The sequence below is a fragment of the Passer montanus genome, unplaced genomic scaffold (assembly GCF_014805655.1).
Source record: "Passer montanus isolate IOZ18808 unplaced genomic scaffold, ASM1480565v1 scaffold37, whole genome shotgun sequence".
Taxonomy (NCBI): Eukaryota; Metazoa; Chordata; class Aves; order Passeriformes; family Passeridae; genus Passer; species Passer montanus.
The window spans coordinates 1,193,151-1,215,068 of NW_024368485.1; the positions used below are offsets into that span (position 1 = coordinate 1,193,151).

General features: G+C 42.9%; 2 protein-coding genes and 1 long non-coding RNA gene across 7 annotated transcripts in view; 2 read left to right on the top strand and 1 right to left on the bottom strand.

Annotated features, from left to right (window-relative positions):
* TMEM63A (transmembrane protein 63A) overlaps positions 1 to 1,892 on the top strand; it is a 30,734-nt gene extending 28,842 nt beyond the window's left edge. For both annotated transcript variants that reach the window (XM_039717013.1, XM_039717014.1), the window contains exons 23-24: positions 130 to 192; positions 787 to 1,892. In XM_039717013.1, the coding sequence (XP_039572947.1) occupies positions 130 to 192; positions 787 to 957 (234 nt within the window). In that variant the 3' untranslated portion in view covers positions 958 to 1,892. The remainder of the gene's footprint in view (positions 1 to 129; positions 193 to 786) is intronic.
* Positions 1,893 to 3,614: 1,722 nt separating this feature from the next.
* On the top strand, positions 3,615 to 10,192 carry LOC120505980. 2 transcript variants are annotated; one of them, XR_005628386.1, is made up of 2 exons: positions 3,615 to 4,027; positions 9,293 to 10,192. It is a non-coding gene; the product is annotated as an uncharacterized LOC120505980 (long non-coding RNA). The 2 variants fall into 2 exon arrangements; XR_005628387.1 differs by lacking the exon at positions 3,615 to 4,027 and adding an exon at positions 8,502 to 8,639.
* EPHX1 (epoxide hydrolase 1) lies at positions 9,583 to 21,700 on the bottom strand. 3 transcript variants are annotated; one of them, XM_039717016.1, is made up of 9 exons: positions 21,382 to 21,700; positions 20,884 to 21,068; positions 19,320 to 19,500; positions 16,971 to 17,198; positions 16,025 to 16,154; positions 15,156 to 15,370; positions 13,157 to 13,265; positions 12,076 to 12,201; positions 9,583 to 10,621 (listed from the first exon to the last, which is right to left on the bottom strand). In XM_039717016.1, exons 2-9 carry the CDS (start codon positions 21,061 to 21,063, stop codon positions 10,396 to 10,398), a joined length of 1,395 nt encoding a protein of 464 aa, XP_039572950.1. In that variant the 5' UTR covers positions 21,064 to 21,068; positions 21,382 to 21,700; the 3' UTR covers positions 9,583 to 10,395. The 3 variants fall into 3 exon arrangements, with proteins under 3 accessions (XP_039572950.1, XP_039572949.1, XP_039572951.1); XM_039717015.1 differs by having other exon boundaries at positions 21,367 to 21,700; XM_039717017.1 differs by having other exon boundaries at positions 21,547 to 21,697.
* Between the last annotated feature and the right edge of the window lie 218 nt (positions 21,701 to 21,918).

The window sequence follows — 21,918 nt, forward strand, 5'->3', positions numbered from 1 at the left end:
GGAGAGAGTGCCAGAACTGCACTGAGATCTGTCTGTGCAGGTTTTGGGTGCTCATGATCTGTGTGTATTGTTTCCACTCACCAGTTTGATGTTGTCTCTCTCTCTTTCCCCACCTATTGCTGGTTACAGATTGAAGACACACAAGGTGAAAGAGGAAAAGACACAGATGTACCAACAGTCCCTACATCTTCTGTAAGAAGCTAAGAGTTACTAATATTCCCTTGCATTTCCTAGAATAAACTAATTTCTCACCCTGCTTACCAAAGAGCTTGTGTAGCACATATTAGTCTGCATGGATTGTGGGATTTCCCAGGTGCATGTGGGACCAGAGAGCTCTGCAGCTGGGCTCCTTGATGCTCCCAGGTGGTGTTCCAGAAGTACCTTCAGCTGCTGTTTTAGGAGCAGCTGAGACACACTGCTTCCACAGCTCTGTGTGCTGTGTTCTGTGCCCTGCCCCAGACAGAGCCTCACATCTGAACAGCTGCCAAATGCAGTCAGTTGCCACTGCTTTGATTCTGAATGTTGTGACATGTAGCAGGTCTTGCTTGCCATGTCACTGAGAAGGACATAGGACTGAGGTAGAAGGAAAGGCCTTGGTGCCACAGTCAAGAGGTGCAGACAAGTTGCACCAGGAAGCCTCCAGCAGGGTGCAAAATGCCTGAGGTGTTAAGGTGAAGAATGGGAAAAGGATGAAGAGAAGAGTGACAAGGGGAAAAATTCTCCTGGGTGAGTTATCCCAGCACTGTGCTTTGAGAGACCACTAAAAGCCTTCACTTGTGATTTCAGATGTATGTCCCCCAGGTTTTGCGTCCTCATCCCACCGAAAGGACGGTGCTGGCCCCCGCGGAGCAGCAGTCCTACGGCACCATGGACAACGCTTGCTCCCAGGCAGAAGGAATCAGAAGCTATGCCACAGGACCTGCAGGTGTGGAGCAGGCGTCGGGAGCTTCGCTCTGAGCTGTGTTGTGAGCACGAACACAAGGTGGAGCACTTGGCCCAGGTTTAGCAGAACTAATTCCCTGCCTCCTCCTCCTAAGTATTTGGCGTTATTTATGTATTCCTGCCTGCAGAAAAGGTACAGAAATAATTCATTGTGTGGTCTGCAGCTGTGCTGGGAGATTAAAAAGCAGATGCCTTGGGACTGATTGTTTTCCAGGCTGTCTACACAAGTTGTGAAACAAATAATTTGAACGCGGAGATGCTGATCCTCAGGGACTTCACTTCTGCTAGCTCATCACTTGCCTTATGAAGATAACTTATGCTGCATCTAGATAACTGGTCACCAAAGCCAATGCAGCTATTAGAGCTGTCATTTATTTATTCAAAAGAATTCTTCCCTTTTTAAAAACCCCCAATGTTTATTATTTATAAACCTCTTGGGATGTGTTAAATCCTGAGACAATGCCACTTTTGATGAAAATGCTGTTTGTGTGGGTGCTGAGAATGGTGTGTGGGAGTCTCTCCTCTTTTCACCCAAAGTAGTCAGCATAGTTTTGATCATGTTACTTTTTTTTTTCCTTTAAAGTGATGAGGGAATAACTGTGCACTTGGGTACTAAAGGTACCAAAGCAAAAAGAGTGGTGTAAAGAAGGGAGTGATTTATCTGATACTGTTTTTATACATTTTTGGAGGGCATTTTGGTTCTTAGTTTCTGTTCACTATTCTTAAGGGCCTTCCACAATGAAAGCTCACCTGCCAACGATAAAGGATTTTATCTCTTTTAGTCTTGGGTTAAAATGACAGATCTCTGGGTTTTTTCAATAGTGCCAATTATATGAATTGTAAGATACTAAGTTTTTAAATTTTGTAGTAGGTGCTAATCTATTCCGAAGTGCAATGTGTCAAAATGCAACTAATAATCACGGGGCAATAAAACACTGAGTTTAGAAAAATTTCAGGCTGTCTTGATTTATTTATTCTTTTCTCTATGTGTTGGAACAGTCCTTTTTCTGGCTGCCTCACAGCATGGTCATGAACTCTTCATAAGAGCACTGCCACAAGCCTTAGAATGACAGTATGTCCCATGAGGAATTTGAATACTTTTGGATTTCTCTAGGGGATGAATCTTGGCAACCTATGGGTAGGATAAGCTTTTGGCCCTCTGTTTCCTTGCTTGTTGTTAAACTGTTATTTCCTGACTTTGACCTTTTCTAGCATGTCTGTAAAGCAGCAACATCTTGAGATTGAAGGAGATTTTGTGCCATAAATGTGTGCAGATGTTCAGTGTCTTGCAGGAATGCCTCCAGCTTCCCAAGAACAGCACTCAGACAAGTGCTGAGCATGAGACCTGCCTGATGCAAGAAGGATCCTGTGGAGCTCTGAGCCCTCTGATTACAAACTCATGTTAGCTGAAGATGCACATTCTGGTTCTTAAAAGGCAGGTGAGGAGCCTTGGCTAGTGGAGGAGGGGGCATGAATTTGTCAGACTTGTTTTAGACTCTCACTTCAGTGGTGCAGTTTAGTCAGGGGTTTGTGTGTGTGTGTATGTGCATTTCAATTTTTAGCGATCATGACATTATGAGGTGATGTGTACCTCGTGCACACACTGCCATTCCAGGTTGGTGTTCAAACCAAGAAGGAAAAAAACCCAACAAAACTCCAATTTTTTGCTCATCTGTGAGTTTTTCATACAGACATGCGGTCACAAGGAGGAGGCAGCTTGTTGTGTTAATTACATCAGAAGCCTGTGATTGTTTCTAGCTGCACTACCCCATCTCATCCAGGTGTCTGCAGCAGCAGTGGATGATCATGTGTGTGCTTATTGAAGAATCAAATAAATCATTCAGCTACCACACTTGACCTGTTTACTGTGCTGGTGCTGTGGGGGTTTTATGCTCTGTGATGTAACTCACTTTTTTGAACAGATGACTTTTGATACTCACTGTGAGGTTCTATGTGTCATATTGAGGACAAAAACTCCTTTAATGATTTGATTTCCTTTCTGTGCCTGGGAGGTTGCTGAACCTTGGTGGTGACATTCCTTGTGGCTGGCACAAGCTGAACTTGAATTAACCCACTCCAGTCATGCTAAGGTGCTTCAGATATAGAATATGGAAAACCTCTGAGGTAGTGGAAAGTTACATCTTGCTAAAAAGTCGTTGTTGGCATTTGTGGAACCAGTTCATGTGTCTGATGGGGAAATCACCTTCACTTACTGTGTAGCTGCTATTCTTGTTTGCCACTGTGCTCTGTTGCAGTTAAACTCATAGAAATGTCTGTGGTATTAGGACAGGCACCAGTTGGAGAAAAGGCTGGGGTCACCTATTGGTAAATTATCACAAGAGCTGTGTACAGCAACACACAAATTATAGGCTGGTTTAGCATCTTTGCAGCATTGTGCTTGCTTCACTATTACCTTTTGGGTCCCTCTCTAAAAGCTGGAAGTAATTAGGAAACTGCCCTGGCTCTACTTCATTCCTTCATTCTGGTGAATATCTGTAAGGGCATAAAATTAGATCAGCAGGAGAAACTCCTTGCATTCCTGACTGAGCCTTAGAGAAAAGCTGAGGGATGGAAGCCTCAACAAATGTGGATATTGGCTGCACTGTATTTGTAATTCGTATTTAAAGCCATGGCACATTCTTTACTGTTCTTTTTATAAACCTTTTGGCAAGCAGCCTAAGCAAATGGCCCAGCTGGAGTTGCTGACTGTGGCTCCCAGAAGCTCCCATATTTGTTGGGATCCAGCTCCTGCTGCTTGCCTCGAATTGCTCAGTTGGAGCAGTGCCTCCCCCACGCTGAGTCCTTCCCGACATTCCAGCAGCCACCTCCAGCAGCGCTCCCGGGGGCAGGAATCCCGGGCCAGCTGACACTCTCCCTCCACAGGAGGAACCCTGGACAAGCTGACACTCTCCCTCCACAGGAGGAACCCTGGACAAGCTGACACTCTCCCTCCACAGGAGGAATCCTGGACGAGCTGACACTCTCCCTCCACAGGAGGAAGCCCCAGAGCATGGTCTGTGATGGGATTCTCTGTGACACAGCTGAAGGGGCAGCCTCTGACACTTTGAAGAATGGAGCTCATTTGGTACTGTACAACAGGGTACACTTCTGCAAACACTTCAGGGTAGATGAATTTCTTCCAGAGTGAGGAAAATGCTACATGGTTTGCTGAGGCTCAGAAGCCTTGGCTTGCTTGGATACACGGAGCTCTGTGCCAGGATTCTGTGTGCCAGGCCCATCTGGCTCACCTCCAGCCCTCTTACAACACATCCTCAACACCCAAATTATTGCAATTTCTCATTTGCATGAGGTGCACACGTTTGTGCTTTGTTTTCCTCTGGGCTTTTCCCATATCCTGAGCCAAAAGCAGATCTTTGTGCTGGCTAAGTTTCCAAGTGCTCCAGTGTAGCAGTAGGCCATGTTCTTTGTGTCTCTTTTTGCAGAGGTCCAGTTCCCAGCTCTGCTTGCCCACACATGCTGGCAGCACAACTGAAGCTTTCTTGTGTCTGTTCTACAGATAATCTGGTTATGAGTGTTTGGAAGCCTTTTGCTTTTGGAAGCCTTCTCTTCAAGAAGACAAGGCTTCAAGTCTGCTGCTGCTTCATCCCAGCAGCAGCAGACCACAGAGTTTTCACCTGGCTTTTGCTAAAAGTGAGATGAGAGGCAGAAGATTTAGGGAGAAGGGAGCTCTATCCCAAGTCTATTGACTACAAAGAAAAGACACCCTTTATTGTCTCAAAACTGCAACAGTGTGAGGAAATGCACGCTTTTAATTCCAAATGAAGCCAGGGTCACGTGTCTTATCTGAAATTGGTCTTGCAAATTCCTTCTCTGTCATATCTAGACAAGACTTCTTGAAGGATTCAGACAGTCACCTGTCTGTAACAGCTGCAAGTGCCTGTTTCAGATATTTCAGAAGTACAGAAGTTGTTTTTTTTTTCTTTCTGACGACAGCTGTCTGAAGGATAAAAACAGAAAGGAAACAACTAAAAGTGGAGAGGCTGAAGATTGGGTCATTATAATGGAACATTCTTCCCTATAATTTTTTGGTTCTTGGGTGAAGTTCTGGCATTTTCTCTGTTTCCCACATCCTGCTGGTTAGAATGGAGCATCTCAGCTGCAGCCAACACAACTTAAAGTGGAAATAGGTGGGACTTTAAATAGCCAAGAAGGAGAGAGAGAAATTTTTGTATCTGCTCCCAGGCTCTGTGGTTAACTAAGTGCTGGTTAATAATTAATGAAAGCACTCTTCTCAAAAGTGATGTTGAAGATAGAATTCTAGAAGTCCAACGTATGGTATGTCATAAGATGCTCCTAAATAAAACAGGAGCCAGATTTTCTTGCTGTCTCATCCTTGCTGCTGTGTGGCTGTGAACCTCCCAAAAGGGTGAAGGTTTGTGATAGAAGTTAGGGACTGGTTTAGAAGGGTACCTATCTGTTCTGCATCTTAGATGTTCATTGAAATTTCAGAAAAAAAAAGTTGCAGTACAGGAGGAAGACTGAGAGCTGAGAGATATGTATTTTTGTACACAGCTGGCCTCCCTTCTGTATGAAAATCTTTCATGCATTTGGTGCTGGTTTATGCTTGGATTTTCAGACTGATTGGCTTTTTTATAGCCTGCTTTCCTGAAATGTAAAGCAGTAAGTTGCTTCTTTCAAGTGAAGATGTTCCATGTCAAAACTTATTGGAATTCTAAATAGGTTTTTTTTTCCCTAAGGCAAATTATCAGTATTTTTCCCCTCCATCTACAGAGACAGAGAAATAAAACCAGCAGCTCTCCCCACAGATGAAAATGGAAAAACCAAATGATTTAAAGAATTGCTAAGTACCATAATTTGGTTGCAGGCATTGAAATTCTTTATGATAGGATTCTAGATTTAGAGAATGAAGTAGGGTTATCTTGTTCTTTTATATTTTAAATCTGTAGCTTCAAAAGTGTTCCTGAAATAGGAAAACTTAATTCCCTTTTGAGATGGGAAATCAGAATCTGCTGGAAAGAAAAGGGCAAAAATTGAGAAATAAATCAATTGAGCACCTTTAAGAGGAATCATTTAAGTTATCTATCTTTTAAAAGAAAATGAGTAGAGAAATTAGGAGAATTGCATCATCTGTGTTCTGCACTGGGTTCTTCTGCTCAGTTTGTGTGAGATATTGCTTAAACCCTCTTTGCCTCTGGTTTCTCTGAAATATTAAGAATTGCCTTCTGATGACTGCAAAAAGCTTTATGGGCCACAAAAGAGTTGGGGTGATAAAAATCTTCCACTAAGATAAAAATGCAGGGCTGGCCCTTAGCTCCCTGAAGCCTGTACAAGAATTCCTTGAACTCATGAGGTACAAATGTGTCTGTACACAAAACCAGCCAGCAATGCAGGCTTGGCTGAAAAAGAGCTCTTGGTTCTTTGGGTGCTTGACTGGAGTTTGTCCCTTGGTGTTTCTGCTCACCCCTTCCCTGTGCTGCACTCCCTCTGATCACCTGCAGTGGATTGAACTCCTGCTGCAAAGGATTATCTTTCCTTTAAAAAGGTGATGAAAGTCATCATTTCAATCTCTTTTCTTGTTCATCATGTCCTCAAAACTGCAGACATTCCATTATTAAACACAGGGAGGGCACCATCATCCTCAGCATCTTTAAACCCAGTCAGGAAGGGTTTTGGAAACCTGAGCTTTGGGCCACACCCAGCCAGGGGAAGGAGCTGTCACCACTCAGCACAGACCTGTTTATAAATATCTGCTCTCCAGAAGACAGCTGACAATTGTAATGGGGCTAATTCTTCTAGCAGCACTGGCATAACACCATCAGGGCTGTCTGGCACTGCACAGGGTATTTCTTCCATGAAGGAAAACTAATCCTGAGCAAGACAGTTTTAGTGTGACTTATGTTCCTTGAAGTGCTATTACAGCAAGTAAAACAAGCAGCATCATTTCTCAGTGGTTTAAAATAAGCTACACTGAAATCAATATGGATTTATTCCCTGTCTCTTTCCACTGCTCTTGCAGACAAAAATGTATCTTCATTTAGTGCATATTATGTATTGCACTTGCTGTAAAACAGAATTGTACATTTGATTGACTGCTTTGAACCTCAGTCCTGCCCCTGAGCAATTGCAGCTGACTTAGGGGACCCTTCATGGATCTAGAACTAACTCTGATGCTAGGCTTAACACATCCTATTTTATATTAAATGATGGTTTCACTTCCTTTTTCCTATGAAAGTGTGAGTTCTATTCATATTTTTTTCCATTCACGAGCTGAGTAATGCCTGACATTTTTGTTTAATGTATATGAAGTCCTGTCTTGTTGTGTAAGATGTCCAAAGGCTGCATATGGTGACTTGGATTTTTCAGGACATTATGGTTTGCAGTTTAAAAATCAGAAGTCAAATTTGGTTGTAGTGGGAGTTTGTTTATCTGGAGCTGTATGAGAAGATTATGACCTTACTTGTATTTTTCCATACTAGAAGCAGACACTTTTCAAAGCACTTCAGCTGGGGAGGAAGAGTACAAGTTGTTTATTTTCAGTGGCATCTCCATGGTTCCAAACCTCTTATCGAGACTCTTAATGAGCTATAACTGGATAATTAAAAAGCAAGGTTTAGGTCAGCTACTTCTGGTTTCAGCGTGGGATAAATGCATGGTCTGGAGCAACTTAATGTGGCAGGGCTTTTAGGACAGTTTTAGTTTTTTTGAGCAGAGACTTTGGGGCAACTTTGGGACAGAAATTGGTGCTTCATTAAGAAGTGGCCCTATAGCAAAATGTAATGTTTTGAGCATCAAAGTGTTACCATATTCTGTGTTATGCTGAAGGCTGTAGCTACTCCTTCAGAGCCTTATTCCCAAGAAACAGCTCAGCCAGCCCAAGAGCATCACACTTAACCTTTTTAGAGAAAATTCCCTGGCTGAATGGCAGGGACATAAATAAGAACAACTGTAACAGAGCAGGGACTTATTTTGTACTGATTATTATTATTATTATTATTATTATTATAAATATTATTATTATTGCAATAGTCTGATATGCAGCTACTTGCTAGTAGTAATAGAAATGTAATAGAAATGTTAAAACTATTAGATGTTAAAACTGTTAAACTATTTCTGGTTATCTGTACCAAATTGCCTGTAGCCAGTACCACAGAGTATCAGAAGTGAATCTGGACTCACTCAAGGTGCATGTCAAATCCAGATTTCAGGTTTCTGGGGGAGTTGCTCCCTACAGGATGAGAGGCAGATACTACCACTGGCTCACAGACAGTTCATTAGTGTTAAACCTTGCACTAGAGGTGGTGGATTTGGCTGTGTTTTGCTAAAACTAGAGGATTATTTTGAAAAAGGAAGAGGAACTGAGGGCAGGTTTTACAGCCACTGTATAGCTAATTTCATACTTTTTCACTTTGTCATAGTATTCCACTGCATTTTATTTAACTGCAGGTAAGTAGGTGATGAGTAACAGCTACTGATAGCTGTGGGCTTAAGGTTTGAGAAGTGTGACATCAAAATTCAGGACAAAAACTGCTGTGTATCAGGTATTTAATTGTCTTTTTTAAGGTCCTAAAATCTAGACCTTTTCAGTCCAGATTTGTCTCTCTTTCAGACAGTAGCTTATCAAACCCTGAAGAAAATTACCTGGTGTGCAGGGCAGGACAGAACAGACTTGTGCAGGAGGGTGTGCAGTGGTGCCTTACAGGCTGTTCCTGCCAGAGGTGAGCCAATTTCTCCTGAATAAGGATCTCTCTTTCACCATCCTGCTCCTGAAACAAGTTTGGGGAGGGTCTTCTCCACAGAGTCTATTTCAAAGGGAATGATTCCGTGTTTTCCTCCAGAGTTTCCAAACAGACTGGCCTGCATCACACACCTTTTGCAAATGTGAAGACAAATTTTGACTGAATGAAAGCATTTGCAAGTTAAGCATGGAATTAGTGCTCACCACTGTTCTGGAAGCAAGTAGCTGTCTTAACTGAAGAACAGCTTGAGGATCAAATCTTGCAGGGAGAGCCGAGAGCTCCCCTGCCTTGCTCTACTGGCACCCAGGTGCAGCAGGCAGAGGAAAGGAGCAAGAGGTCTCACCTCTGCTCAGAAAACTGACCCAGGCTGGTCCACAGCCCATCTGCCCTGATGATTTTCTGTCAGGGTTGGTGGTGGCTCTCAGCACTAGGATTTGAATTTTGACTCTCCAGCAGGACAGTCCATTGCCTCCTGTGAAACAAACTGCATGGTATGCTTGAGTCTAAAGCCTTGTGGGATGGAGCATGGATCTGCTGAGCTTCTGATCTTAGCTTCTCTTTCAATTAATATTTTGAAATAATACTAATCCATGCAAGTGTTATTGATAGATTGTATTTCCCTGTGCTTTCAGAAGTAGAGAAGGACATCAGAAGTGACTGGAGAACAAAACCACACTAAGATCAGTCATCTGGAGATGGATTAAGACCTGTTTGAAGCTCAGCTGCACACACTAGGGACAGGAGCTGGTAAAGCCATACAGCCCTTCAATTTTCTTTGAGCAATTTGCCTTCAATCTGACCTCTGTGGCAGATGGAGTACAGAATTGATAGGTTCTGAGCTGATGATTCTCCTAGCTGGTGCCAAGCAAAATCTCCATTGTTAAAAGAATTAAAAGAATCACACAGGAGTTACCAAAAATTTAATTCATTTTTCTTTTAATTTTGAATTAATAATATTTTTATCCTTTAGTAAGAGGTATTTATAACACCCTGCCAAAGCAGTGCAAAGCCACAGTTTGTTGAGCCTACCTAGGGCTATGATTTAAGAGTACAAATTCAGTGCAGAGGTAGCTGGGGCTGCAATTACTCCTACCCAGCCCCATCTCCTGGGCTGTGTGTGTCAGCTGCTCCTCACATATCCCAGGAGCCTGGCACAGGGCAGTCCAGCTTCTTCACAGCCAGGAAGCTGCTTCAGAGCCCAGGCTGGAAGAGAAAGGAAGCCAGCAGAAGGCAGTTTAAAGGTACTGTAGCTCATCAATGCTGATTGATTGATGCACTCATGCAAGTTGGGTCCTGCCAGACTGCTCCCTACTCTTTATGTGAGGAACTTCATACCCACAGCAAATCAAATTTTACTGCTGCCATGAAAAGAAAAGGCCTTTCATAACAATTTTACTGTTACTAGGTACGTTAGTTGTTGTGAGGTCTATTTTTCAATCTCAAAGCAAGAGTCAAAAATCCTACAGAACATGTTTCAGAAGTTACTCAAGCACTCTTCATGCTACTTTATTAGCCTATCTGAACAACAAAAAAAAAAACAAACAAACAAACAAAAAACAGCCCAAAATCTGTTGGTCCCCATGGCAGTATCTCATGAAGATACACTGTATTTTTCTTTCTGTCCTTGCTCACATCTGGTCAACAATAAAATCTAATTACGTGGATTACAGCAGACTTAGTAAGCCCTGTACAAGTGCTAAGCTAGAAGTAATTACCCTGCTGTTTCTTAGGGAAGTTATTCCCCTTTCTTTTTCCAGAGTTGCTCTTTCTCTACTTTGTCAACAAATTGCAGAATATCTTTAGCAAGAAGTTCAGGTTCCTCGAAAGCTGCGAAGTGGCCACCTCGAGGCATGAAGTGGAAGGAGACAATGTTGGTGTATTTCTTCTTGGCCCAAGCCTGGGGTATGTGCAGGATTTCATTAGGGAAGGCAGCAATGCCAGTGGGTACCTGTACTGTGAGCCTGAGAGAGGAGAGAGAATCACTGTCATCTTCCAAACACTTAAATCTGCAACAAATCAAAAGTCCCAAGGAAATGTTCCCGAACAGTTGGGCAAGCTCCTGTTTGGAATTAAAAATTTGACTTCCAGATCCTAAAACTGAAGACAACACTATAATTCCTGAGGAAAAAAAAGAAAAAACCCCCTCTCTTATTTTTGCATACAGTGATATCAAGGAAATTTTGCAGGGGGTCCAGGGCCTGAGGCTCAGAAGCATGGAAGGGAGACGAGAGCCCTAGGAGCTGGTGGGCAGCAAATTTCCTCTTGCTGCACACAGGGTTCAAATTGATGGGCAAGCACACAATTTTATAAGAGTGGAGAGAGATTTACAGAGAAGATGTCCTGCCAGGCTTGGCATGTTTTAGTGGTTAACTGGAGAATAATCACTTAATAGGGGGGAGAAGAGAGGAATACTGATAATATAGACTAGTTCAGAAGCTACATTTCTATATGTGGGACTATACTTGTAAAATAGCTCTTGCTTTTAACTGGCACAAATGCACACTACAAAACATTCTTCACATTAGGAAGTGTAAGGAAGCAACTGGATGTGAGGGGTGTGAATGATCTGTGCTTGTTCTAAGAGCCACATTTTCTAGGTTTGAATATCCCATACACATAAGCTGCATTGTCAGAAGTGACAGACTTTAAAATGTAGACACAAAAAGTGTTGGGCATGTAGCCACTGGGAGGCTGAGGTCAGAACTTTACACAGGACTCTGAGACTGTCCTCTAGGCACTTAGAAGCTCACACAGCTCATCTAATGCAGGCAGAACCAGACAAGATACTGCCCACAGCATAGCCACAGCAGCTTCAGGAACTGAGTCAGCTTCCTGGGAGCATCATTTCACAGCTAAATAAACACCATGGCACTAAGCTGTGGGTGAAAATACCTCTGGGCAGGTTTAAGCCTTCACTCTTACTCAGGCTGACACAAGTACATGCAACCAAGCTGCTGTCTGAAGAGTCTGAGCAGCAGCAGGCACATCAGTCTCACTGACTCCTCAATGATGCTGTTTGTCAGCAGGCTGAAGCTGCTTCCAAAGGACTTAAGCTTTCTTGCAGAAAGAGGCAAAGTGTGTACAGAAAAGTACTAAAACTACAACCAACTAAACTAAACCAAACTGACTGTGTGACTCAGTCACAGACTGATTTAGTAACTGAAATAAAATGGGGAAGTACATGGCTACACCAAGAATGGGAGGCCCTCAAGCAGTGCCTCCGGTCAGATCTCCTCACTCAGGGCTCAGGATTCCTACCTAAGCAGTGTTTTCCAAGCACATCAGCTACCTGCTCTGTCTTGCAGAGGAATACTGTGAGAGCAGTGTTTTTCTTCAGCATTCAGGAATCTATAAGGCATGCAACTGTAAAATTAAAATCAGGGCAAAATATTTAAGGAGAAGAAGCCACACTTACTTTTCATGTTTCTGTGTGCCTATCCCCTTCTGCAAGTTTTCTTTGTAGAAACGCATGGAGGAGACAATGCAGCCTGACACCCAGTAGATCATGATATTGGTGAGCAGGTCATCCAGGCTGAACTTCCTGAAAAGGCAAACCCAAGAGATTGCTTAATTAGAACTGAAGAATGATTTGCATCACTTTAGCAGGGACTTGACTTTGGTTTGGTTGTAAGGGAAAAAAAAATAGAAATAAATAGTGGTTAAGAGTGGAGAGGTGAAGTTATTACTCCCCCTCTGTCTGCCAGTGACCAATTAAGGATGCAAAAGGCTTTCAGACATAAACTGGGAAGTCACATTTTAACTCCTACATGGAAGACAGATTCCAACAAGCAACTTATGCTCCAGCATGGTGTCTCCTGTCCACAGACTGGGAGGGTGGGAGCAGAACAGCACAGGCAGCAGCTTGTGCCATTTATTAATGATAATCTGAAATGCTACTGTGAGCCCTCAACAGAGCCCTCACACACCAGCTTGTGCTGTAAACAGTGCATGTTTCATATAAATTTATTGGCTGTATGTAGGGCAAACATTCCATGCAAATCTGGGCCTTTCCATAGCATGCCCCCTCTCTCCATTCCTGCCAGGTAGTTCTCAAAGAGGATTTCATCTCTGGTTTCTGTTGCACACTAAACATAATCCTTTATTAGCAAATGGTAGGTAGATGAAGCTGTAACAATCAATCCGAAGCCAATTCACAGGGAGTTAATTGTTAGTATTACAATGAATCATGAGCTGCCAGCATCTTAATGTGCGTTAAACTTTTGGATTTTGTGCCCTAATGAGATTCTTCCCCATAAGTCAGTTTTTAATATCCAGGAGTTGCAGGGTGTATTTCTTTCCTAGGAGATGGAAGTGGGAAGGGAATCCATCAGCCTCCATGGCCTGTTTGCCTCTCTGTGTGCTGGAGTGCAGCCCTGCACCAGCTGTGGTCACTGCAGGCTCCCTGAGGTGTGAGGTGACCACATCAGAGAAACCTCCTCAGCTGTGACCCTGGGCTCAGTCACCTCATGCAAAATAGCAGGGGAGAAAGGGCTTACCTTTCTAGCCCTCCATCCTCTAGGTTCTGGAATTCCATATCAGTCCAAGAGGAAAACTTCTCTAAGATGTATGCAGCCAGTCCCACAGGAGAGTCATTCAAACCACAGCCTAGAAAGGAGGAGGAAAATTTACCTCTAACTGATATCCAACTACAGAACTCAGTGTTAGAGAAGCTGCCTGTTATAATATAGGGGATGTAACTTTACAAAGCTGTTCCATCAGCTGCTTTCTTAAATAAATAAAATAGTACAATGAGTTGGAGCCATTTCATGCCAAATCATAAACTAGAAGTGTCTGCAAATGAGCAGGCTCCAAATTAGCTCTCACTGAACATTTTTTGAACTGATGTAACAGTATTGGATTTCTGCTGGCTTTTCTTTTTTTCTGGTAAGCTAATAAGATTAAGCTCTATGTGCCAAGGAGGGTTTGCTTCCATTAATCTGGAAGTTGTCATGTATTAAACAGCATTACAGAGCCAAACCCCACATGCCTACACATGACCAGGAGGATTTGCAGCATTATCTAACAGCAAAAACATTTTAAGGATTATTAGAAAGTCATTAAGGAACTGCAAGGCTCTGCTAAATGGTCCATCTTCTGAATTAGCAATAGCAAACTGCTTTCATGTAGAACAAGCCTTCATATAGATTTTATAGTTTGCTTTTCTTGGACACAAAGAACACACCTGCACTTGGAGCTTTGATCACACCATCCTAGTGCTGTGAAATACAGGGACTGTAAATTGTCCCAGCTTCTCAGTAAAACATGAGAACAAGCTGTTCCCAAGGAGCAGCAAGTTCCTTGGGAACAGCTTTGAAGTTGAATTTGGGAATTTGGTGGAATTAGAAGTTCCACCCTTGCAACCCAGCCTTCCAGGAAGGTGCCTAACACTGCAGCAGGCACAATTTCACCAGTAATTGCAATTTAAGCATGACAGTGGGATTTCAATTACTAAGCAACCACTCTTGATAACTGAAGTATCAAGTATTTGAAAAAGTTCTGTTGAGCACTTTCCAGATGTGCTGGACTGGTAAGGACAAGAATCAGCCAGAATTCTGATTGAGAAGGAGCATGGCTTAGACATCTTTCAGATATCAGCTTCCCTCTCTTTCCTAAAGAACAAAAGACTGGCAATTTTTAGAAACCAAAACTCAACAAAAGCAAAATTATTTTAAATCCATACAATTATCCTTTTGCCTACACATTTTAAGAACATACCTGCCTCTGTAGGTAAGCTTATGGAAAACCATTAAGAAATATTTCCCTTAGCTATATTTTTAATAAAATCCATCAGTGAATTGCTACTGCACCGAACTAAAATGTAGTCAGTACTCTTGACTCAGTTGTCCAATTCAGTCACAAAAGATGTTTTTAAAATAGAAATACTTAATACTCAGGTACTTGAAGCAGTTAAACCATCTGAGTGACTAGCTCATGTAGAAAGAACATTCACAGCTACAATTTTTTTTCCTTGAAATCTGCAAGTGATTCAGAACAATGAGTGAAAGTGAAATTTGATTTTACTTCTCAGGTATTACTTATCACTATAATAAATAAGCTACATTGTGTGCTGAGACAGCTAAAAGCTTCTTGTAGTTTACATTACTTGAATGTGATCCAATCTCTGAGAAGAAATTGTCTTTTGCTCTCAGCAGAGCTGCATTTGAAATGGAATTACAGTCCCCAGTGATAGCAGAAGTGGAAAAATATAAAACAATCTATTTTATTTATGAAAACTGGAAAATGATGTCAGTAGCACTTGGAGCATGCTCAGTTTGGATGTGCAGATACACTGCAAAAAAACCCCTATTTTCTGCATATTTTAAGCAGTACATTTTGTTTCTATGAAAGTACAGCCAAAGTGAAGAGACTTAGGTATCTCGAGCTCAAAAAAGGTTGTGGGTTTTTTTTTTGTTTGTTTGTTTTACCAACAGTATCCGGTTTTGTAGGGTATCTCGAGCTCAAAAAAGGTTGTGGGGTTTTGTTTGTTTGTTTTACCAACAGTATCCGGTTTTGTAGTCTGTATGTGAGCATAGCCAAACTCAGAGAAGATCTTGTAGAGATATTTCTTCAAGAAGGGGAACATCCTCCTGACATCTTCATCCTGGAATCCAAAGAGCCCTGGGAAGTACCGGCCCAGCAGGACGGAGAGCAGGTGAGAGAGCCCCAGCTTCGAAACCAAGACCATGTTTAAATGGAGACCCTTCACATGGCTAAAGGTAAAAAAAAAAACAACCCACATGTTAAAAAAAAGTTACCAAAATTTAAAGTTTGTGTGTTTGGAATCATAGAATATCCTGAGTTGGAAGGGACCCACAAGGATCATCAAAGTCCAGCTCCTGGCCCTTCACAGGACCGCCCCAAAAATCACACCATGTGTCTGAGAGTGTTGCCCAAACACTTCTTGAACTCTGCCAGGCTTGGTGCTGTGACCTGTAACATTTAAAATGTCATTAACAGAAATGGACATACTTGAATTCCAGCCTGTTAATTACATCATGGCCTCAGCTGCCCTTTGTGGTGTGGCTTTTCACACAAAAACGACAAGTCAAAGGGACAACTGTCAGTAATCAGCACACACTCCAGGGCACTAAGCCACAAATCTTCCTTTTTTTTGCTTTACAAGTCCTTGTCCCACTCCAGACCTCAGTGAGGCCACTACAAAACTGCTGCACAACTGTTTGAAAGAAAAAAAAAAAAACATTGAATATGGGGTTTTTTTTAACTAAGGTATGTAATTTTGAATCTTCGCTTAACACTGAGCACCAAAGGGAGAACCTACACAGCGAGGGCTTGGGCAGGAACTCCCAAGTGCACAGGAAATAATTATTGACAGAATAAAACAGCTGCACCAAGGGTGTACTTACCTGGGAGCTATCTGGGCCAGGTTGGTGCAGATGAGCCAGCCAGAGTCCCCACCCTGGGTGTAGAACTCATTGAACCCCAGCCTGAGCATCAGTTCATAAAAAACAGAAGCAGCACTCACGGAATTGAAGCCTGCATTGAAAGAAAAGATCACTTTTGTTGCATTAATTCCACCCACACTTCTGACCCTGCAGCACTGATTCTCCACATCAAGGCAAAGTTCCAGCTCCTCCAAAGCTCTTCCAAGTCCCTTTCTCCTTGCCTGACTCCATGCAAGCCCTTCTCAGCATCCAAGCACAGGGAGCAAGCAGGAACCATGAGGAGGACAAACTCCAGCCTTTGCTGCAGACCTCTCCACTGCTCTGAATTCTGACCATAAAAACTGTAACCAGGGAAGCAGAGAAAAGCAAACCCAACCTTCTCCACATCTGCACATGCAATAAAATACTAAACTCAGTATCACTTTAAACACTACCTCCTCAATTTTCTGCAGTTTGTGTTTGTACAACTCAGAGCACAAGGGAGCAAGCAGGTATTTGGCTGCAATCTGCCATGTGGACACATGGACTGCTCTGTTTCAGCTCTTCCTTCTCACCAGTACAATGCTGTCGAATATGAATGCAAAACACCAAAAAGGAACAGTAATAACTTAAATTTACCATGCCTGCTCACTCACAGACAATTCATGGATGCAATTACAACTGTTGAGTTGTCACTTCATAGCTTTTTATGGTTCTTTTTAAATTATCTACACACTGCTCCAGGAAGTAGCAGGTGATGTCACCCCAAGTCACCCTCTCATGTCCCTCATCCCACACAACACGCAGGATTTCTGTTTCCTCACTGGGAAAACAAGAAGTGTGTAACAGGAGTTGCTGTTCTGCTAACAGAGGCTGCCTCACTGCGAGGCTGGGCTTTGGGGGTTCAGTTTCTTCTCCTGTGTCATACCTTGTTTGTGGGGTGCTTCTGAGAAACCATAACCAGGGATGGATGGGCAGATGACTTCAAAAATGTGCTCATCACCGAGGCCGTGGCTTGCAGGATCCGTCAGCAGAGGGATAATTTTGTAAAACTCGTAGAATGAGCCCGGCCAACCATGGACCATTAACAGTGGCTTTGCAGCCTGGCTTTCAGGCAAACAAGGAGGCTTTACATGAACAAAATGGATATCAATGCCTGTAGAAATAAAATCATTCATTAGCACGCCCAAATTTACCGTGACACTGAAACTAATCACAGAACAGATTAGGAATAAAGCTTTTTCCCTGTCCTTTTTCTTGGTGAGCATGCAAACACACTGCACCTCTCTGGACACATTCATCCAAGGACCTTAAAGTACTTTATAATGGGCAATTAAGCATCACAGCAGCCAAATGAGGATGGCTATTTCTGTTTTAAAATAAATTGGCAAATTAAGACATAGAAGTGAAGCAATCTACCAACGGTAGCACAGTGACTCACACAGCTTACAGGCAGAGGAGACAATTGCATCATTTAGTCCAAGTGCCCTTAAATTTTACCCAAATGTCCCTACATGGCACAGGATGGGCTTCAGTCAGCCGGAGATTTTTCTTCCTGAAAGGCCCACAATTGCAGCTTGAAGGCACCAAGAGATAAGGAATCCATCACAACGTGCAGCTGTTTGTCTGGGGGCATGAATCACTTTCCTCATTTTGTGCATGCCTTACTTTCCATTTGAATATGTCTGGATTCTGTCCCCAGCCACCGACTCTCAATGCTGCACAAAAGGAATTTTAAAGCCTTCACTAAATATTCTCTGTCTCTGGAAGCCTCATGTAATCAGGTCACACATCTTAACTGCTGGTAAACCAATCATGCCAAATTGAGGATTTTATGTCTTGCTAAAAGTGAGTTAAAGTCTTCATTTTTGTAGTTCTTTCCTACCCTTTGTCCAAAGCTTTCAGGATCTCTTTCAGTGAATAAACCAAGACAGGAGCCTGTGTTCTAGTACCAGTCTCCAGTTTGATCAGTAAAAGGTGAAATCAGCAGTGTCGTTTCCATTTTGGCTCTTTCCAGCAGGAAAGCTCCACACAGCATTGCACTACCTGCTTCAGGTGAGCTGCTCTTCCTCAAACTAACTCAGGGCTTTGTTTTCCAGGAAACAGGAATTTGTTCCCAGCAGAGCCTGACTACCTCATTTCTTGATGAATTTAAGCATGTTTTACTCACATCAGCTCCAGTTCACCAGCAATCCCACCGTCTTTCACTGACTTGAGCTTTCCCCACCCTTGACACTCCTGTGAATCTCTGCACTCTCTGAAAAGCTTTCAAGTGATGACAGAAGGTAGGAATCTGATACACAGCATGTTTGACCTTGTCTTTTCATATCTCCTCTCTGTAATCTTTCCCAACACTGAAATTTCCCTTCCCACTGCTATACATAGTGCATTGTCCTTAGCTGCTTCTCCCTTTCTTGTCTCAGATGGTGCTTTTTTCTTCTTTTTCAAGGGAAGACTTTCTGGTTTTATCTTTTTCAGCACTAATCATCATTTAAATAAGTGCTTTAAGCTCTAACCACTATGTAGCACTATTTATTGTCCCAAATCCATTTAAAATACCATGTCAAACAGCACCTTTGAAGAACACAGTTATGGGTGCAAGTGAAAACAGAACAAAATACCCTGTTAAGGTTAAATTTTGCCATCATGGGTGACAATTGCCTGCTGTGCTCTAGACCTACAAGAGGACCTAAGCACCACCCTAAATGAGGCATTTTAAAAAGCCCAGTCTGGCCAAGCTCCAGCACCAGCAGACCTTGGCTGAATGAACTCCTTGGAAAGAATGAATGAAGAGGAACCATTCCCTCACAGCAGCAGCACACCAGCCCCAGGGGAGAGGCACTGGGAATGCTGAAGAGGTGCAGCAGAGCACATCTGCCCTGCCAGGCTGATGGCTGCACTGTGACAGCAGCAGCTGGGCAGCCCCACGGAGCACCAGGAGACATCTGTGGCAATTTTTGCATGACTGCATGCAAGGCAGGCAACATGTGTACATCTTAAGATCCACTTCTGCTCCCAAACACTCGTGCTTGGCTCCTGCTAACACCAGCTGACAGCCTGCTCATGCACAGGGAATTCCATTTGTCATTCCTTGTCCTGAAGGCTTCAGTTACAAGCAAGGAGTTCCCTGCTCCTTCAGCAGTGATGCCAACGATCCAGACTGTGGCAGCCAGGGAGGGAAAGCCCTGTGACACAAGCAGAACCTTCTTCCCACCAAGCTCCCTTGCAGACAAATTTATCTATTGCTGGTTATGTTTTAAGGGGAAAAGCAACACACCTTGAATCTTTGTTTTGAATTGTGGATACTTGTTGAGGACTTCAACTTGTTTCTTCCAATTGAACTGGTTTTTCCAGTAGGACACAACCTTCCTGAGATGCACCGAGTTAGTTCCATAATGGAAGCAGCTGTTCTCCAGTGGCTCAATGAATCGAGCCTGGTCCAGTCTCCTAAATAAATCCTACAGGGAAAGAGAGAGAAGAGACATTAAAAGCACCGGTGTCTGCTCTCTTGGGCTATGTGTGGTCTCTAGTTATTCCCACGTGAAAGGAGAACAATGGGAATAACCTCTCTAATTAGACACCTGTGCCTTTTGCTCCATCAGCTGTTCCAGTCCTTCTCCTCCTGCAGGTGGCCTCCTTCCCCTTCCATTCACAGCTGTTCTCAGCCTTTGTTCTGCCGGGCTGAGAAGCACAGAGGGCAAGCTGCTCTGCAGGCACCGCTGTGGCTTCAGGGGGTAACTCTTGCTGCCTTTCCTGGGTACCTTCCTCACAGCCAACGCATGGATCTGGCCCAAACCTTCTGCTTTCCCTCCCAAACCCAGGAGTGGGAGGTGTTCACCAGGGAACATTCAGAAGGATTTTGCACAGACAGAAAGTTGGTGAAACCAGACTGAAATGGAAGTTTGCCAGTCTGGAATAACATTAGTCACCTTCCCACTGCTCTTCAGGGGTACAGGGGATGCTGGTGACACTGCAAGACCACTTCAAAATCACTCAGCAAGGAAAGACAGCCAAGAGCCCCTTCCTGCTGCAAACAGAACCACGGAGTGGCTGAAAGGCAGGTCTGGAAATCTAATCCTGCTCAATCATTTTAAATTAGAAATTATCCATCTTAGTGTCTGCAGTGTAAGGGGAAAACAGAATGGAGACCAATGTCTTTTGGTATTACTAAGAAGGGTAAGCAAAGTGTTAAAAAACACAGGCCTTGCTGAGAAATTAGGAATCTATTATAAATTAATAATATGAGCAATCCCATGAGTATTGTTTGAACCATGACTCCACAAAGATCTATGAAATGGTTCAATCCCTGGCTTAAACACACACAATCAGAATCTTTCTATCCAACAAATTCTGCAACGTATGTGTTTACTGTAATTACCACAGTAATTTAGTGTTGACCAAAGTAGACTATTAATTACAGAAGAATCAGCATCCAACACAGCTGCAAACATAAAGCAGTCAAGAAAATGAGGTATTTGTAATTGCTTTGGAAAGAAAGGGGGGGAAAAAAAGACATTGTTCTTATTCTGGTCTACACAAACTGAGGAAAATGCACAAACAGAAAAACAGAGTTGAGTAATCTGTAATATGATTTTTATGTTCATTAGGCTTTGCAGAGTAGGTTTATTTACCAGCAATCATGCAAGAGCCAGCTGAGAACAAAATTATACAGTGAGATCTGCCTATTCATACCTATCTTCTGAAGCACTGAAAAATCCCTTCCCCCAAGACCTGCACATCACTGGCACCCTGTTGGTTCAATTTAAAAATTACTTCCAAACACGTTGTACATCATTTGGCCATTTCTTCCTTCCCTTCCCCCAGCACAGAGATTTGCTTACACTCAGCTCTTCCTCTGCAGTCTCCACCTTAAATGTCCTAATGCTTGAGTCTTCTTTAGTCACAGGCTTCTGTCCCCTGCCCCACCACCCATCTCTGAAGGGCAGTGTCTCCTCGTTCTTCTTGGAAAATAAGAAGTAGATGAGGAGAGTCCCCAGGACCAGGAACACCTCGAGCAGCATAATGCCTGCAAGAGAAGAACAGAACTCTGGTGAGCCCAGCCAGCTCATTCACATTCTTTATGAGGGCTTTTCCCTTTTCAGACAGGATTCCAGCCACAGGATGTTCTGGCACTCACAGGATATCAATACTTCTGTGAAATTTCTGAAATAGAAGGTTTCAACCCACCCAAATGAGGAAGAATTGTTTTAAATAAAAGACACATAATAAAAACAGAGCTCAAAGTAAGTTAAAGCGATCATGTGGCAATTAAATAGTCATTACAATGTAAATATGACATAAATATAACAGAGCTCAATAATTACAATTATACAATTCACATTTAATGCCTTCTCTTCCTCTGAAGTTCTAGATTCCCCACAACTCCCAGGGCACAGCATCTCTTCAGCAAGGTTTCCATGTCTCTTGCTGTAGATTCAGAGGGAAAGAAAAGCAAGACAGAACATAAATACAGAATAAAAAGCCAACAGCATGAGGGCAGCCACCTTGTACCTCCCAGTCAGCCAGGAAGTGCAGCAGGGATATATTTGCACAACCCTTGAACAGCAGTGTAAAGGGCAGTCAGACCTTCCCTTTCCTTCTCCCTGTGAACTATTTTAAAGAGAAAACAAAAGCCCACACTCTAAAATGTGACCACATTGCCAAGTGACAAAATTCTGTCAAGGTGCAGAGCAGCCTGATTTCACAGCACATCTGCATGACCCAGCTGCAGGGCTGCTGTGCTGCAAACAGAACACCCCAACAACAACAACAAAAAAAGAAAACCATCTTGAATATATTTGGACTGTTTTGTGCTGCAAGTAGAAAAAAACACTTAGACTTGTCTTTAATAATTAATGTTTTCAAGCACGCCTTTA